Source organism: Oncorhynchus gorbuscha, linkage group LG26 (genome assembly GCF_021184085.1).
Source record: "Oncorhynchus gorbuscha isolate QuinsamMale2020 ecotype Even-year linkage group LG26, OgorEven_v1.0, whole genome shotgun sequence".
NCBI classification, from domain to species: Eukaryota; Metazoa; Chordata; class Actinopteri; order Salmoniformes; family Salmonidae; genus Oncorhynchus; species Oncorhynchus gorbuscha.
Window position 1 is genome coordinate 11113098 of NC_060198.1, and position 18898 is coordinate 11131995.

At 46.5% G+C, this 18898-nt stretch overlaps 1 protein-coding gene across 1 annotated transcript; it reads left to right on the plus strand.

Moving 5' to 3' along the window:
* Positions 1 to 360: 360 nt before the first annotated feature.
* Positions 361 to 18898, plus strand: gpr179 (G protein-coupled receptor 179). Its single transcript, XM_046331140.1, is given in 12 exon segments — positions 361 to 1023; positions 1162 to 2279; positions 3085 to 3193; positions 8140 to 8224; positions 8530 to 8756; positions 11321 to 11389; positions 12869 to 12978; positions 13202 to 13440; positions 13774 to 13912; positions 14477 to 14579; positions 14665 to 14814; positions 15230 to 18898. Coding segments are annotated over 11 exon segments (5448 nt in total). The 5' UTR covers positions 361 to 1023; positions 1162 to 1344; the 3' UTR covers positions 18512 to 18898.

Below are 18898 nucleotides of genomic sequence, written 5' to 3' on the forward strand. Positions count from 1 at the left end.
CAAATAGACACCGGTAATCTATTTGTCAACACACCTCATACAGCTGAAAGCATCATCATATCTATAGCATCCCTGACTTCCCTGGCAGTGTGTGTCACTGTGTACATATTCCTGGAGGATCAAAGAGCAGCCTGGTCCCTCATCCACTCTCCTGGCTGACCCCGCTGGAACACCAGGGGTTAATCCATCGAGCGCACGATTTTGATGGATGCCCAAATACAGGCGGATTAACCCTCATCCCGCATCATCCTCTCTCCTCTTTGCGTTGCAGACACACACGCACACTAAAACACACACAAAGACACACGCAGACATACACAGCAGTCCCTGCCGCCAACAGATGTGCACTCTCATCACTCCACAGGCACAACAGTTACATTAGCATCTCCAGCAACATACCGAGGGGGAATCACAGAAAGAGAGAGAGGGATAGAGAGGGGGTAGAGGTTGAGGAGCAGGGGTTATCACTGTCAGTCAGAAAGAGAGAGCGAGAGAGAGAGTGGACAGTGAGAGTGAGAGATGCTTTACAGAGGAACTGTGGAGCGAGCAAGAATGTAACAGGCAGACAGAAGGAGGAGTGCAGGAGAGAGAGAGAGAGACAGAGGAAAGCTGCTCTTTTTCTTTCCCCTTCCACACACTACTACACCTGCTCTCTCTCACCGCCCCACCTTGCCTCAGACCCTCAATATTGGGCTGTTCCCTCACTCCCCTCCTCCCTCTCTGCCTCCTCCTGTCGTACACGCTAGCGCTTGTTTCGTGCTGGGAGTGTGGCGCACCTCTCTCTCTCTAATCTCGGTTGGTTTTGTCTCTCACTGCTCTGCTGCTGCTCTCACCGGGGACCCGTCGTCGGGAAACGGGAATACAAACATGGGAGTGACAGGCAGATTGACTGCGGACATGATGGGAATGGTCGTGGGATTGAGCGGGAACGACACTGGATTTTCCCAACAATTCCCTCTCCCTCCCACCGACATGCAGGATTAACCAGGAACACAAGTTGGATTCCTCCAGTTCCCATCGGAGGTAGAGAGTATGATTTTTATCCGTGTGTGTTTGTGTTTGTGTGTGTGAGGAGTGTGTGATTATGAGGCACAAATGAGCACGGTGTGTTGTGTGTCTGAGACAGTGCTACAGATGATCGACTCCCCCTTGTCGTTACAGTAGACACCTGCTGGAGCACCTCAGCCTGTATGACTACAACTGGAGAGAAGGAGAAGAGACATAAAGAGAGATGAGAGAAGAGGCTTATGAGGCTTTCCAAGCCTCGGCCAAAATGTGACATTTATTTGAGGATTCTGAAAAAGGTCAAGACTAGAGATTATAAAAGAGGGAGGTAATTACTATATGGCCCCCCCAACGGGAGTGGATTTGAGAATGGGCCCTGTTTGGCTCCTCTTGTTGCTGCTCACACCCCTTCTTTCAGCACAGGTTAGCATAGTTTCTGAATTGGGGACTACAGCCGAGTCAGAGGATCCAACGTCTTCCGTTGTGAGCGCTACAGGGGAGTCGGGCACCCCCTACAGCCCTGATCCCACAGGGTCGGTCACGACCCCCTCGGAAACCCCAGCGGAGGACTGGACGCCGGCAGAGACCTTTCTCTACAGTGGGGACGACTCCGTCTTGGAGATAGTGGAGTGCGACCGGGCGTACAGTCTCACGGGTCAGAACAGCCCCCTGCCGCGAGGTTTCTATGAGCCCCTCCGACCGTCCATGGACGCCCTGGCCAACACGGCCAACTTCCTCAACATGATCCTCCAGGCCAGCGACCTGCGAGAGAGCAGTGTGCGAGAGGACATGGAGTGGTACCACGCCATGGTGCGCGCCCTTCTGGAGGCCGACCCCCTCATCCGGCAGGCCCTCCTCACCTTTTGACACCGACCCAGCCTCCACCGCCCCCCAGCTCGTGCTCCGCGCCTCCCGGAACCCTTCCCCCCCCCCAGGTACCAGAACATCCTCCTCCAGGACCTCTCTAGCCAATGGGAAAGTCTGCACCTCCCGGCCCCCGCACCCGACGACACCTGGTTCAGCAGTTTCAAGTTTCCCACCTCCTCAAACCAGCCCACCTCAGCCCTATCTAAAAGAGTCCTCCTCAATGACCTCAGCACCCTGGACACGCCCAAATGGGGGCAGGGCGATAGCTACGTGACCAATCGCAGTGGGGTGCGCTGGGCCAACGGGCCATTCCTAGAGTGTGAGGACGGCCGCTTCCTGCCGGGCTGGCTGCTCACCCTATCCACTTCCTTCTACGGCCTGAAGCCCGACCTCAGCCCTGAGTTCAGGTCAGTCAGGGCTCTGGCTGTGTCTAAAATGGCACTCTATTGCTTATATAGGTTTTGACCAAGTGTCACCCTATTCCCTATATAGTGCACTACTTTTGACCAGGGCGAGTTGGGCGAGGGCCCTGGTCAAAAATAGCACACGACATAGGGAATAGGCTGCCATTTGGACAAACCCATGTCTCTCTCTCTGTGTCTCATACTGATGACCTCATTTGAGGTAGATCGGTTTAGTACCATCATCAAGGACTATGATGGCTCCAACCCACTACTTCTGCCCCCAGTAGGCTATAATTCACGTTTCGTGCCTGGCTCTAAAAATATCTGGCCCCAGCAGTACTAGGGCCTAATAGTAGTAACCAGAGAGCCACACTGGAGATACTTTGATAAGCATTTGAAATAGCAGATATGATTGAATTACACAATGCTGGATACGATCTGACATTTCAAAGTAAGGCCCTTTTAAAGGCCAAAGAGGTTGATCTAGAGAAAATGTCAAGCTCCAGGCGATAGAGTTGAATACGGATGATTCAATTACAATAATAATATATTTGTTCCCATAAAAGGTCCTGTTGTTTATGTTGCTATTTGCTATTTGTTTGTGCCCAGTTAGTTTCCAAGATATTCTCTTTTACTGAAATGGATGTGTCTCTTTGTGTGTGTGTGTGTGTGTGTGTGTGTGTGTGTGTGTGTGTGTGTGTGTGTGTGTGTGTGTGTGTGTGTGTGTGTGTGTGTGTGTGTGTGTGTGTGTGTGTGTGTGTGTGTGTGTGTGTGTGTGTGTGTGTGTGCGCGCCCGCTCTTGTGCCAGGGGTGTAATCCGTGTGGATGTAAACGTACAGGGCTTTGATGTGAACCAGTGTGCCACGGGGGACGCTTGGTTTGCCAACACACACCAGTGCAACCGCACCACCATGGAGGTAAAGAGACTCTCAAAACATTTAAGCCCTGGAAAAAACGTAACTGGAACCTCAAACTGTTGTTGAAGAGTTACAGAACCTCTTGTCTCTGACCAAGGCCTAGATTCAATCAGATTAAGCGTTAGCCGGTGACAGCGTTGGAGCTGTCAAATCGGTGAGCAGCTGCCCTTGATCATTGCCACGAAGCCACACCCATCCCTTACGCACTACAGTGGGTTTTGACCAAAGGCCACACCTTCTCTTGATAATGCTTCACTTTGATTGAAGTTTTTATAAAGTAGAGCAGAGCTCAACATTTTTCTACCGCTCTGCTAACAGGGTTCTCGCCGCTCACCTTCTCACCATCCCCCGCCCATTTCTCTGCATGCCCTCGGTGAAAATGAATGGGGGCACAACTTCTCCTTGTTGAATTCGTCGTTGGTGAAACCCCTGCATTAGAAGTTGAGAACGAGAAAGTGTAGCCTACATATACATAATTACGTTCAAATTGAAAGTCGTTCAACAAAATTATGAGGATTTCTATCAGCCTAATCGAGGTGTAGAGCTCACATTCCAGTGTTGGAACTTGTAAACAGGGCTGCACTGGAATTATCTTAATGCAACTCCATGCACCCAATGGCAATGTCTGCTGTAGATATAATGCCAGGAGCCACTTGTGGATTTGACCGCTCTAACGCACTTCCACCCCCGATAATGCCAAACAACCGCTATGCGGATGTCTGCTACAGCGGATCTGATTTAATTGAGCCCTATATCTCCTAGAACCAAACCTTGAGTGGGCTGGCCAGCTACTCTGTCACAAGAGACGGCAAAAAACCCTAACTGGCTAAACTCAACTCCACGATTTTACATTGGAGTTGAGGGTACTGGAGCTCCGACGTCACATAAAATGTTGATTTGATTTGATTCAAAACTGCTGATTAAATCACCCAGAGAATAGCCCACAGTTACACAGAACAATGTCGTGTAATTGCGGGTGATTCTTTGGGGTCTAAAATCTGCCGTTTTTGAGCCATCCACACTAGTTACCGCGCAACTCCATCGTAAATGGTGGAGTTGAGTTGAATAAGCTACAATACTCCAAACCCTAACCTATACACTTTAACCTATACACTTTTGTAAGTCACCATATAGGCAGTATTTAAGTAGTAGTAGTGGGTATTGTGACATCATATGATTCATATAAATGCATTCGTCAACCCGAACCGCTTTAAATAGCGTTACTCTCTCTCCATCTCCATCCTTCACCTGTTACTTCATTTACATGTTTATCCTCCACTCAACCCCTCATCCATTCATAGTTGTCCTCCTCTGCTCCTCCTTTACCTTCGCCCCCAATTTATTCCCCTTCTCTTGTTTGATCATCATCTGTCCATTCCGACACAATCCTCTCCCCCTCATCCCGCCCTTCTGTTTAAAGATAGATGTGCTGGGTGGCGGAGGGATGATCTGCAGGATTAAGATGATAATCCAGCCATGAACGACAACCTTCCCCCAATCCCCATGCACCCATCACTCATCTGACAGGCAGAAACAGAACCTCAGGAGCACGCCCATATCCCAATCTCATCAGCATCATCCCCTCTCTAGTCTCATCCTGTCCCCTCATGGAACATCCAGAGACAGGTCAGAGGTGGAACAAGAGAGAGATTGATTTCCAGGTAGAATGGGATGTTTTATTAGAGATGATGTAATTTCCTACAAAAGGAGTTCATTGATTCATGTTTAATTGCAGGCTAAGGCCTCTTTTAAAAGGGGAAGCGATGACTTGCATTAAAACCAATTTTAAAAAAAAATGTAATACTGTATTTAATCTATATGACTTTATGATCTAGCTACACTTAAATCAAGTGATTTGATACCTTTATCAGTTTTTTTGAAAAGGCAAACAGATGTGTCTTTCACTTTCAGTTGTGTGTGTGTGTGTGTGTGTGTGTGTGTGTGTGTGTGTGTGTGTGTGTGTGTGTGTGTGTGTGTGTGTGTGTGTGTGTGTGTGTGTGTGTGTGTGTGTGTGTGTGTGTGTGTGTGTGTGTGTGTTACATACAAAGTACTCACCAAGTCAATTGTAAATTCATATAACAGTCAACTAAGAAAAATAAAAAACACCTCTCTCAAATCAAAATGTCATAACGCAATAAAAAAAGCAACGAACCAAATTAGATAAGACACTCAGTAAGAGTCAAGCCATAGAGCAAATACGCCTCTGGAGTGAGCTTGATTTGTACATCATGAGGCTTTAAAGTGCAGGTCCATGCTATGTCTACCAACCGGCTGAGTTATTAATTACTTGCTATGTATGCCATCTCCATCTGAGAGTTAAATTACCTTCATGCCTGAGTTCAGTTAAATCCATGGAACAAACAAATATTTAACCCTTTAAGTAGAAACACGTTTACCCCGCCCACCTGAGGATTTGTCTTTTTCAGGCATCTATTTCCTGTGTTTGAGGGGTGAAAATCCACTTGTCACTTAGTTCTCGCTGGATTGATACCTTTCATTTGAATCCCCCGACTCTTTCATACTCTTGCTTGTGCCTGTCGTTTTTCCCCCGTTAACGTTACGATCGTGGAAATGTTTGTTCTGACCTGTCAAACACACCCCGGCAATGGCTGTCATGGGCTCAATGGGATACATTGTCTTTCTGTTGAATCTAAATTAATCGCTAAAGCTTCGTCAGGGATTTAACACACCGTCTCGACGCTTACATCACAAGAAAGAGAAGAAAAATAACCTTCTTTTGATGGGTGTTAATTTTTTTTGTGGAATTGAAAAAAGTAATAATTTAATACAGTTGAAATGTTTACAAATTAGATGCGCTGAAGTCTAAACCAACTTCAGAAAATGAACACTCGAATTATAGTGATATTATGTCTGATCTCGCCAACAATGTAAAGTATGTTTAGATACTGTAGGTGTAATCTAGAGCCAAGCGTGTTTCTTTTTCATCTAAGGGTATTTTGCTATTATCACACTTGTTGAATTATGCAAGAGAACGTGACAACAACAGTAATAAATGAGGCGGACAGTGCAGGTAGGGTTGACAGAGCAGGTAGGGTTGACAGAGCAGGTAGGGTTGACAGTGCAGGTAGGGTTGACAGTGCAGGTAGGGTTGACAGAGCAGGTAGGGTTGACAGAGCAGGTAGGGTTGACAGTGCAGGTAGGGTTGACAGAGCAGGTAGGGTTGACAGAGCAGGTAGGGTTGACAGAGCAGGTAGGGTTGACAGTGCAGGTAGGATTGACAGTGCAGGTAGGGTTGACAGTGCAGGTAGGGTTGACAGTGCAGGTAGGGTTGACAGAGCAGGTAGGGTTGACAGTGCAGGTAGGGTTGACAGAGCAGGTAGGGTTGACAGAGCAGGTAGGGTTGACAGTGCAGGTAGGGTTGACAGTGCAGGTAGGGTTGACAGTGCAGGTAGGGTTGACAGTGCAGGTAGGGTTGACAGTGCAGGTAGGGTTGACAGTGCAGGTAGGATTGACAGAGCAGGTAGGGTTGACAGAGCAGGTAGGGTTGACAGAGCAGGTAGGGTTGACAGAGCAGGTAGGATTGACAGTGCAGGTAGGATTGACAGAGCAGGTAGGATTGACAGAGCAGGTAGGGTTGACAGAGCAGGTAGGGTTGACAGAGCAGGTAGGGTTGACAGAGCAGGTAGGGTTGACAGTGCAGGTAGGGTTGACAGTGCAGGTAGGATTGACAGTGCAGGTAGGGTTGACAGTGCAGGTAGGATTGACAGTGCAGGTAGGGTTGACAGTGCAGGTAGGATTGACAGTGCAGGTAGGGTTGACAGTGCAGGTAGGATTGACAGAGCAAGTGTCTGGTGGTTGCAGCCCTGTTCCTCCCCTTCACTGTTAATTTATTCATATCGGCAAATACGTCTGGTGTATTTATGCAAATTAGGTACATATAATAATAAAATATACCTGATACAATAAGTAAATGTATATGAATGAGTGCATTCTAAGAAAGAAAAGTGAAATTTGACAATAAAATTGAATACCTGAATTCCCACCAAAATCCCTGAACTCTAATTCAGTCAATATCTCACGGATTATACAAACTCAAAACGTTTGGAGTATCGTCATCCATTGTCCAACTGTTGCATTTATTATAATAGTTTTGAAACCTTTTGACAGTTTAGATGACCGTTGCTACTTTGAGCAAGCAATTAGGTCTGTCAATACCTGATGTGGGATTGCACATGTACTTGAAGGTAGACGTGTGTGTGTGTGTGTGTCGTCCTACGTGTGTGTGCATATGGGATTTCACTGGTAGAAAAGGGATAATGCTCTTGGTAGCGAAGCATTACATATCCATTTAGGTTTTAACTTAGATTAACACGGAGGCGAGAGGCGAACGTCCAAATGGCTGTTTCCTTGACTGAGTGCAGCTGTGCTGGGAACCATCATGGTGGAGAAACTAACACCAGGCTGGCTGTGAGAACATGTGGAACACACTCCATCTCCATTAACTCGAGAACAGCCAAGCATGTCAGACCAATCAAGCATAGGCAAATACAGTCACCTAACTGTAACAATTCATACCAGCAAAGCCCTATTTATCATAACAAGAGAAAAGTGTTTTTTTTGGGCCATTTTCACACAGAAATGCTGATATTACAGCAGCAGCAGCAGATAATGATGCCTTGGTTGCGTTGGTTTTTCTGACGTCCACAGCTGTTTACAGATGGAAACATTGCAGATATGCCACAGAAAAACTATTACTTGCAATTGAATTGTTTTTCATTCCTCTAGGAGCTCCCCTTTCAGGTGTGGAGTGGGGATATTGCAATAATGATAAAGTCCTCCTAATACAGACATGTCAAACTCGACTCCTCACGGACCCTATTCATCCTTGGTATCAATCAGGGACAATGATTGAGCAAAACCCAAACTACCCTTGTCCTTGTACTATGATGTGAACTTTAATCCCCAATGCTTTTACTACCTTCCAGTGTGAGCCAATCACAGGCCAGGGATTCAGATTGGGCCAGTACTGCTGTCGCTGCAAAGAGGGATACTACAGCCCCCCAATGGACGGTAAAGTAGACCAACGGCTGCATCCTAAATGGCACCCTATTCCCTTTATAGTACACTACTTTTGACCAGAGTCCACAGGCTAGTGCACCCTGTGGGGAAATGGGTGCCGTTTGGGATGCATTCAAATAATCAAGAACATTTCTATTCAATGTTTGTCTCAGAACTTTACTTTATATAAGACCCTGGTCAATGTGATGTAATCTTTTGACTTGTAAGCCAAAGACAGCTCTAAGACAATACTTAAAGATTAATTGTCGTCACTGTCCAGCTGTCTTTGTTTCTATCCCCGTGCGTGTCTAATACAGGAGGTGGTGCCCTGAACGGCAGCGGTGGGGAGGGGGGTGGCGTGTGTTACCCGGCCCTGCCCATCTGTCTCCCCTGTTGGCCGGGCTGCAGGCTCTGCGAGGACGGCTCTCCCTGTTGGGTAGAGGAGGACTGGTTCCTCAGAGCCGGGGTGCTGGCCGTCCAGGGCTTCTTCATGCTGCTGGTGTTCATCAGCATGCTGGTGGCCTACCAGTTCAGATGCAGCAGGGTGAGTGAGTTCTAGTGGGTGAGAGGGTCATATTCATGAGGGTACACTGTAGCAAAATGTATCGCAACGGAACATTTAAATGAGTGCTTCTTGTTGGACAAGTTAAGGTAGTCCCTCGCTGTTGCATTGATGCTTTCTTCCGTGTGGTGCCTAATCAATACACCTCTGGAGTAACTCTAACAGTTAAGGTTAATGGTAGAGAAATATGATTCTAGATCTGTGGTTAGGGGCAACTTCTACAACAAGCCATCATTGATGGTTAACTGTTCGGTTTCATCATGAAGATCTCACTAGTCTTCAAGTTTCAATGTTTATTCGCAGTGCTACTTGAGTCGATAATTAGAAGGAAATTGGTATGAAGCTCTGCTAAAAGTAACAATTAAGTTGTTCCCTCATTCTTTTGAAACACTGTCAGTGCTAGAATATTGCTTCCTTGTATTTAGCATATGCTGAAACTCTGCTCTGTGGCTCTATCATAGCTAATCTAGTCATCTTGACGTCTTCTGTCATTACTCATCATAGTCGTTGTCACTCTAGATAAGAAATGTGGAAATACCTAACTCAGGGCTCTGAGCTTGAATTTAAAAAACGTCTCAAAGTAGGAGTGCTGATCTAGGATCAGGTCCGCCCTGTCCATATAATATTATTCACCACGATCTATAAGGCCAAATTGATTCTATATCAGCACTACTCTAAGAATCCTTCTGAATATGAGCCCTGAGTGTTAACATGAATTGAACATCTTAAGCCATGTTCTATGTGACAGCTTACGAATGAATACATTTATCCAATATCAGATACAGTAAGGCCAACATACAGGTAACTGCCAAAATAAAGGGAATTGGCAACATAAAGTGTCTTAATAGGGCGTTGGGCCACCATGAGCCGCCAGAACTGCTTCAATGCACCTTGGCATAGATTCTTCAAGTGTCTGAAACTCTATTGGAGGAATGCGACACCATTCTTCCATGAGAAATTCCATAATCTGGTGTTTTGTTGATGGAAAACGCTGTCTCAGGCGCCGTGCCAGAATCTCCCATAAGTGTTCAATTGGGTTGAGATCTGGTGACTGACACACACACACACACACACACACACACACACACACACACACACACACACACACACACACACACACACACACACACACACACACACACACACACACACACACACACACACACACACACACACACACACACACACACACACACACACACTTTAAATATCCTATACTCCTTTGATACCCCTCTTTCAAAGTCACCGAGATCTCTTCTCGCCATGGTAACCAAACTAATGGCCAACTGGGCATTTTATGCAAGCATGATGGAATGCGGGTATTATTTAATGAAGCTGCCAGTTGAGGACCTGTGAGGAGTCTGTTTCTCAAACTAGACACTCTAATGTGCTTGTCCTCTTGCTCAGTTGTGCACCGGGGCCTCCCAATCCTCTTTCTATTCTGGTTAGAGCCAGTTTGCTCTGTTCTGTGAAGGGAGTGGTACACAGCGTTGTACGAGATCTTCAGTTTCTTGGCAATTTCTTACATGGAATAGCCTTCATTTTTCAGAACAAGAATATGCTGACGAGTTTCAGAAGAAAGTTATTTGTTTCTGGCCATTTTGAGCCTGTAATCGAACCCACAAATGCTAATGCTCCAGATGCTCAACTAGTCTAAAGAAGCCCAGTTTTATTGCTTCTTTAAACAGCACAATAGTTTTCAGCTGTGCTAACATGATTGGAAAAGGGTTTTCTAATGATCAATTAGCCTTTTTAAATGATAAACGTGGATTAGCTAGCTCAACGTGCCATTGGAACACAGGAGTGATGGTTGCTGATAATGGGCCTCTGTACGCCTATGTAGATATCCCATTAAAAATCAGCCGTTTCGAGCTACAATAGTCATTTACAACATTAACAATGTCTTCACTGTATTTCTGATCAATTTGATGTTATTTTAATGGACAAAAAATAAATGTGCTTTTATTTTTAAAAACAAGGACATTTCTAACTGACCCCAAATTGTTGAACAGTAATGTACTTGTACCCCTCATTTGCTCAAGTGTTTCCTTTATTTTGTCAGTTAACTGTATATCTTCATGTATCATCGCATTACAGCAGGGGAATTAGTATAATTGTACCTCCCCCTGGCCATTCTTCCTCTCTAAGATAGTGCCCCACGGACCTAGTCTCTGCATACATCAACACATGTAGAGTTAAATGGTTAAACACGGAGCAGCGATGGTCCACAGAGACATCGGAAATCAAAGCACTATAAGATAAGCACATCATACTGAACCAATCACGTTTCCTCAATTCCTCTCTCTCCCCCTCCCTCCCCTCACTTTCAATCTCCATTTCCATCTCTCTCTCCCTCATCCACCCCTTCCCTCTCCAACCTCATCAACTGCATCCTTCTCGCCATTGACCTCTACCTTCCCTCTTCTCCGCCCTCCCCCCCATCTCTCCCCCTCACCTTCCCTCTCCCCCACATCCATCCCTCCTCTCTACCCTCCCTCCATCTCACCTTTCCCCCTTCCATCTGTCTATCTCACCTCCCCCTATAGAGGATTCGGGCATCGGGTCTCCTGCTTTTGGAGACCATCCTGTTTGGCTCTCTGCTCCTGTACTTCCCGGTGAGTGAGATAATATATGAGCGAGTGAGTGAGTGTGGAGATAAGAGCGCTCTTTTCAGATCACTGCATTGGGTTGGGGATTATATCGTAATGGAGGATTTAGATTGGTGGTGGGGAGGGGGAAGGTTTCATCCCAAAGGCACCCGTATAGACCCTGGTCAAAAGTAGTGCACTATATAGGGAATAGGGTGCCAGTTGGGAAGCAGCCAATGTATTCGTTGCATAACTCTGCTTTACTCGATGGCCGGCAATAGGTTATCAATCACTTGTGTGATTCATTATCCCAATTAAGTAGTCGTTGCTGTCAGAGTGTGCGCAACTGGTCGAAGGAAGTCAGGTGCAGGAGAGCAGAGATGAGTGAACAGGCACACTTTAATCAGGCAGAGGAAAACAGCCAGACGCAACTGTGTCACAACACTCCGGCCAAAGGAAAAAAAACGATACCGCACAAATCACACAAATAGGTACAAAATAACAAAACCACGGGTTACAACAATACCCGGCGCAAAACCAGCCTGTAGCGTCACGCACGTAACGAACGAACAAAACCACACTCAGACATGGGGGGAACAGAGGATAATCTACACATAGAGTAATGAGGGGATGTCAACCAGGTGTGCGGAAAAACACGACAAAACAAATGGAAAATGAAAGGTGGAGCGGCGACGGCTAGAAGACCGGTGACTTCGACCGCCAAACGTCGCCTGAAGAAGGAGAGGGACCGACTTCGGCGGGAGTACTTGACAGTTGCACAACTCACTCACACATGTATCTACCCTGAATCATTGATCAAAGTATCCCGTTCAAGCCAATGGTAAATGATGGGGGCATGTGATCATATTACTTCGCTCGCTAGAACACAAGGTTGAGTTACATATGTGCGATATACACATATTAATGTGTTCCCTTCCTCCGTTCAAAACGGAGGAGCTTTGCTGTGTTCCCACTTCACTACGCTATCACAGATGCACTAAAGAAACACATATGGGGGATTCAGACGCTAAAAGGCTGACACAAAGGTGAAATTCCTTTCAATCTGCTGTAACTGTGGAGCGTTGGCCCAGACAAAAGGGCAACCGAGGGACAGGCTCTCTCATCTCTGTAGGGCATCACCTGGGGGGGAGGGGGGTCACACATCGCCCCCTTTAGCCCTCCAGCCATTTGATCTACTGTTGCGGCGGTCACCGACCTAGAGCACACATACAAATCCACTCATGTACACACACACAGTCCTGTACACTGCACATTTCTGTACACGTTCCTGATTACTAAGTGCATAAGTGCATAATGTGTCTCTCCACTGAGGAAGGTAGAAATGTTCTATTTAAACACATTCTAATCAATTATGATCCTGTATTATTTTTATCCACAAAGCCTGTTACCCATTGTAACTACAAAGACAAGGTAAACTAAGCTCACAGGGAGTGATTTTGCGTGATAGATCATCTGCTAATGCCTCTCTCTATCTCTCCCCCTCAGGTTTTCATCATGTACTTCAAGCCCAGCACCTTCCGATGCATCCTGCTTCGCTGGGTGCGACTTCTGGGCTTTGCCATCGTCTATGGAACGGTAACACTGAAGATATATAGGTCTGTACTACCGCACTCTCTCACTACTACATTTCACGTATCGTCAGTATCACGGCACGGGTATCCCCTCTCTATAGTCAGGTCGATCAATATGTTGTGAGCTCTTTCCCTGAACTCAGATCAGTTTGTATGCTGTAATGTAATTCAACATGTGTCAAAAAGTGTCTGTGTATGTTTATCTCTGAGGAACGAGTAACATCAAGTCAACTTCCCACACATACAGGGTTCTCAAGGTGTTCCTGTCGCGCACAGCCCAGAGAGTGCCCTACATGTCCAGCATACACCTGCTGAGGTTGCTGGGAGTCATGGTTGTGACCGTCAGCTGGTTCCTGTGTGCGTGGACCGCGGGCGTTCTACAGAACCGTGACCGCAACGTTCCGTTACTGATCATAACGACCACGTCGGATGGTCAGGGCTTCAGCCTCTGTGACCTAGACCGCTGGGACTACATGATGGCCGTGGGTGAGTGGATAAATCTAATTGAAAAAGAGGGTTGTTGGTGTTTTCCAGGTGATACAGAGAAAATAATCTATATTTACAAGATAAACTCCAGCACGCGGGCATTCTTGTGTAGACCTATTGACCAAAACCAAAAATCCAGTGAATGTTACTGTTATCGATTTGGCTTTTTCTGTCTGGCTACAAATCACATTCCTGATTGAGGTCAGAGGTAAAAATCCATTTACAAACATGATTTTGAGCTCGACAACCCAGACAAAATAACACATTACTGCCTGACACTACTTGTGTATGAGAAGAGTATTAACGTTATGCCTGTCTCTTTGTCTGACTCAGCCGAGCTGATGTTTCTGTGCTGGGGCAGTTTACTGTGCAGTGCTGTGAAGCCAGTGCCCTCAGCCTTCCACGAGCCTCGCTACATAGGTATCGCCATACACAACGAGCTGCTGCTATCCTCCATGTTCCACCTGCTACGGTAACCAAGCGTACATGATCCTCGGCTCTAAACAGAGGCAGTAAACCGGGATAAAGCCAATGATTTATAGTATATAGGCCTACACTAGATGAGTGACAGGGGGCGCTGTTTTGAAGCCACTGGACCTCCATCTTGGCACTCCCCCACCGTTGTGAAAAATATTTTGAAAGCTGTAGAAATGTATTTATTCATGTCTTTTGTACAATACGTTAATTTTATTACAGACACAATGCATACTTTCAATTATATTATGTGAGCTAAACATTTAAAAAATAAAATAAATAAATAACATGTTCCTTAATAAATTATAATTTTTATAAAGTTCTGTTACTGTTCCCACTGTTCTGTTACTGTTCATGTAATTTTGTCCTTGAAACATTTAATTCCTATGGAGGACTGCTTCTTCTGGGGAGTGCCAATATGGCTGACCGGTGGCTTCAAAGCCTCTGATTGGCCAATACATAGCATCAGCAATCCAGGGTTTATATACATCATTGGATAAAACATGCTTATTCACCACGAGAAACGCATATTGTATGTCTTCCTGTTTTATATTTTCCTTAGGTTTGTCATGCCCTCTCTGCATCCTGACTGGATGCTGTTGCTGTTCTTCACCCATACGCACGTCACTATCACTGTGACACTTGCCCTGCTCTTCATACCCAAGGTACATGGCAATTTTCTTCCACAAGCAATGTAAGTATAAACCTGTCTCTGACACATAATAACTACTCTCTGTGTGTATTCTGTAGTTCCTCCATGTGTCGAGGGCGGGGAAAGAGGAGATTGCAGAGGAGGTGTATGAGGATGAGGTGGACTTGCGGCGATCCGGCTCGTACCTCAACAGCAGTTTTACCTCAGCAGTTTGGAGTGACCACAGCTTGGACCCCGATGACATTCGGGTAAACTCCCTTTCTGCCCTGGACCCTTACTAAGTGACCATTTCTATTCAGGCACTGTCTAGGCCAAGACGGGAAGAAATTATTAAATAGAATTTAAACCTTAGTAAAATAAAACAATTATAAACATTGAATTACTGCTATAACCATTTGTAGGATTACTTTATACTAATTTAAAACCAATTCGACTTTCATTATAAACTTATTATAAACCTGTGTGTATTTCACAATAGGTGGCCTGGCATAGACCTGACCTGTTTTCTCCTCCGCCTGCCCCTTCTCTTCTTGCTCTCCTTGTCCTTAACAATAACTCTTCCCCAACTTACTGTTCCCAATGGTTTTCCCTCTGCTCACTCATACCAATACCCTCCCTAATTCCCTTTATCCTTCCTTCTCTCTTCCTTTTGACCTGCACCAGGATGAGCTGAAGAAATTGTATGGTCAATTGGAGGTCCACAAGACCAAGAAGATGACAGCAAACAACCCCCACCTGCAGAAGAAGCGCATCTCTCGGCGCGGCCTGGGCCGGTCCATCATAAAGCGTATCACTGAGATCCCAGAGTCCATGAGCCGACAGTGCAGCCGTGACGGCAAAGAGGTCAACCTGGGCAGCAGGGATGTTATGCACTCCGAGTCCTGTAAGAGAGCGCCAGATACTGTTAGCGTAAATTACAAAGATGAACCAGTAAACCAGCCTTCACCGGTGCTGCGTAAATCTCAAAGTGACTATGACTATGTAACCGATAAAGATCCCTCCTTGCACGACACCATGTTAAGGGCGAATCTAGCTAAGAGATGCTCACAGCGCTCTGAGACAGACTCGCTGGATATCGCACCATTGGTCTGTAAGTCGGCCAGTGCCCAAAACCTTACAGTCGATAACAATCTCCTGCTTCCTGGACCTACAAAGCTACACAAGTCACTGAGTTTAGCGTCCAGTAAAGCCCACAGTCTGGAAGACACCTACCGGGTAGGCAGAAATACTTCAGGCGAGCAGAGGCAGTTCCAACAGGATATCGCTATCAAGGACCAGACCTCAAGTGCCCTTGTGCAATCCCAGTCCTATGACAAGGCCGAAGTGTGTCCCTGGGAGCTGGCGGAGGAACGCCCTGCCAATAAGAACCAGCCACACGTTACCTTTGCTCCCTCCGAGGAAGAACCACAGAGCCCAGAGAGTATATCATCACCAATACTGAAACATATTTGCCCCTGGGACCATTTACCAGTTCCTAACCCAGCAGAAAGTCCTGCTGGGGATTCACAAGGGGGAGAGGCAGATTGCGAGTCCCCGAGACCCCAGGCTCCCGTCTCCACTAGTGTACCTGGGTCCCCAAAGGCCGCAAACGACATGCGGGTCTTCTCCTTCCGCACTTCCACCCAGAAATGGCTCTCTGTCAAATCTTTCGTAGGATCTGTGGATACAAGCATCAAGGAAAAGGGAAAAAAGGAGACAGCAGGAGATACGGTAAAGAAACAGGACTCAATACCACGAAAGACCCAGGGGAGTGTTGCCGCCATCGCCGTCATCGCAGCATTAAAATTAAAAACTCCAAGCACTTCAAGCGCAGAATCAAAATCGCGAAGTGTTTCAAACTTGGAGAGGAAATGTGGTGTTTCAAGCGTAGACAAGAGGACACAGCAAAAAAGAAGTATGACAACAGGAGATGTGAAACCTGTCCTCGTGAAACAGGCTGCAATCCGACTGTCCTCAATTGATTCCTCTGAAAGAAGTCCGAGGAGAATAGTGGTTGTACAGTCCACTGTCTATCCCTGGGACTCAGAGGACATGCAAAAGGACAGTGTGTATGAAAACGTGTTCATCTCAAGGGAAAACACTGCACATAGCACAGCTAAGACTCCTTCCACTCACAGAAGAGGTAGCCAAATTAGGCCTGCTCTGAGTTTTTCCCAATCAGAGATTTGCCCATGGGATGTTCCTGCTTCCTCCCAGCAGGCCCCACAGAGACAACAGAGCACCACAGCAGACATCTGCCCATGGGAGGTGGAGGAACCAGAGGAGGGTCCAAAGGCGCCTGCACGTGTCAGTGTATGTCCTTGGGAATCAGAAGGAGTATTTAAAAAACAGGAGAGTGTCCGGGGAGATGTATGCCCTTGGGAAGCTGATGTTTCCGCCATCCCAATTACCTCAGCGTCCAAACAGTCTGAGAAGAAACCAGAGGGTCTGAACAAGAAAGCAACAGATGTATGTCCTTGGGAAACTGATGAAACCCCACAGATTTCTCACGGCCTGAAACCCCAAAAGAGTGTACGGGTTGATGTCTGCCCTTGGGATGTGGGGGATTCCATCCCTGAAAAAGTAAAGGTGCCGATAATTTATGAAAATGTTAATCCACAGGAGGACAAGGGATTACGTAATGCGCCACCAAAATGTCAGGAGACAATACATGCCAATGTCTGTCCATGGGAATCTGAAGAGACACCAAAATCCCAAGACGGTGAACGGGAGAATGTCTGTCCTTGGGAACCAACAGACACGGCAAGCATGGAGAAACAAGATGTACAAACAAAAAGCACAGAGCAAGCTAAATCTGCATCTGAAAAACTAAGTGTCCCCTTAGCAAAAGCATGTCCATGGGAATTCCCTGACCCACAGAAAGATTTGACAGTACTTTGTCCTTGGGAAGAGGAGAGTACAAAAGACAGCCCTTGTACAAATGTTTGTCCTTGGGAAACTCAAGGCAGAACTCAAGCTGATCCAAAAAAGACTGACAGCATCCGAGTAAATATTTGTCCTTGGGAGACAGAGAAACCAGAGAAAACAGAGCAGCAGGACAGCAGTCCGGCTATTGTCTCCATAGAAACAGGAACGACTAAAAGACAAGACAGCCTTCTAGCAGATGTTTGTCCTTGGGAAACTGGGGCAAATGATGAGCCAGACAAGACGAAAAGACGAGATGGCACTCAAACGGACGTTGGTCCATGGGAAACTGAGGAGCCAAAAAAGACAGAGGAGAAAGATGGTGTCAAAGTTGATGTTTGTCCTTGGGAACCTGGAGAGACTGACAAGACAAATGGACAAGACAGTACTGAAGCAGATATCTCCAAGGAAACACAAAAAGAGAAAAGACGAGACAGTGTTCGAGTTAATATTTGTCCTTGGGACACTGATGTCCCCGAAGAACCAGAAAAGATGAAAAAGCAAGACAGTGTTCGGGCAGATGTTTGTGTATGGGAAACTGGTCCAGCTGAAGAGTCAGAAAATACTCAAATCCAGGACAGCACCAAGGCAGATATTTGTCCATGGGAGACCAGGGATCCTATAGAACCAGAGAAGATAAAAAAGCAAGAAAGTGTCCGAGAAGACGTTTGCTCATGGGAAACTGATGAACCAGAAAAGTCTGCAGAGAAAGAGGAAACTATCCTTGCCAGTGGCAGACAGGACGTCACAGAGACCCAGGGTGCACTCCCTATGGAACAGGGTGACGCTGCAGAACCTGCAGCCGGCAGCACGCAGGGGGCAGAGGCAGCCAAAGCTAACGTGCCCCTGGCTTGGCGTGATGCTATGTGCCCTTGGGAGATGGAAGAGACCAAACCACCATCATCCCCCTCATCCATCACAGAACACGACAATAACTCTGACATTTTTACATGGGATCCTGAAAACATTCCTGAAGAGGAAGAGGAGGAAGACGATGCCGAAAGTGCTGCAGAAGCCTTCATCTTCCCATCCGACTTGTAAATGCCAGGCCTGTCAGTTACTGGCTGGAACAAGAATTTCTCAGTGGGTCGTTACACCTGATTCACTGACTGGGTCACTGTGCAAAGATGTCCTATAGCAGGGGGGGTAATGAATCGGACATGACCTCTGCACACCTGAATGTAGCAAAGGAGCCCTGGACTGTCCATCCATAACACTCCCCAGAAAGACACTGCTTCACAAGCAATACACCCCTGGGCCAGGATCTGCAAATGCTCTGCCCACCAGAAGTACACCCCCCCCCCCCCCAGGTTCTCAATCAGAGGAAGTATCTGGATGCAGTCCCTCTTCTTCTTTCCACTTTGACCCAATTTTAGATAATGAATATTGTTTTGTGTCTCTTTGTGTGTTTATAAGTGACAATGTGCT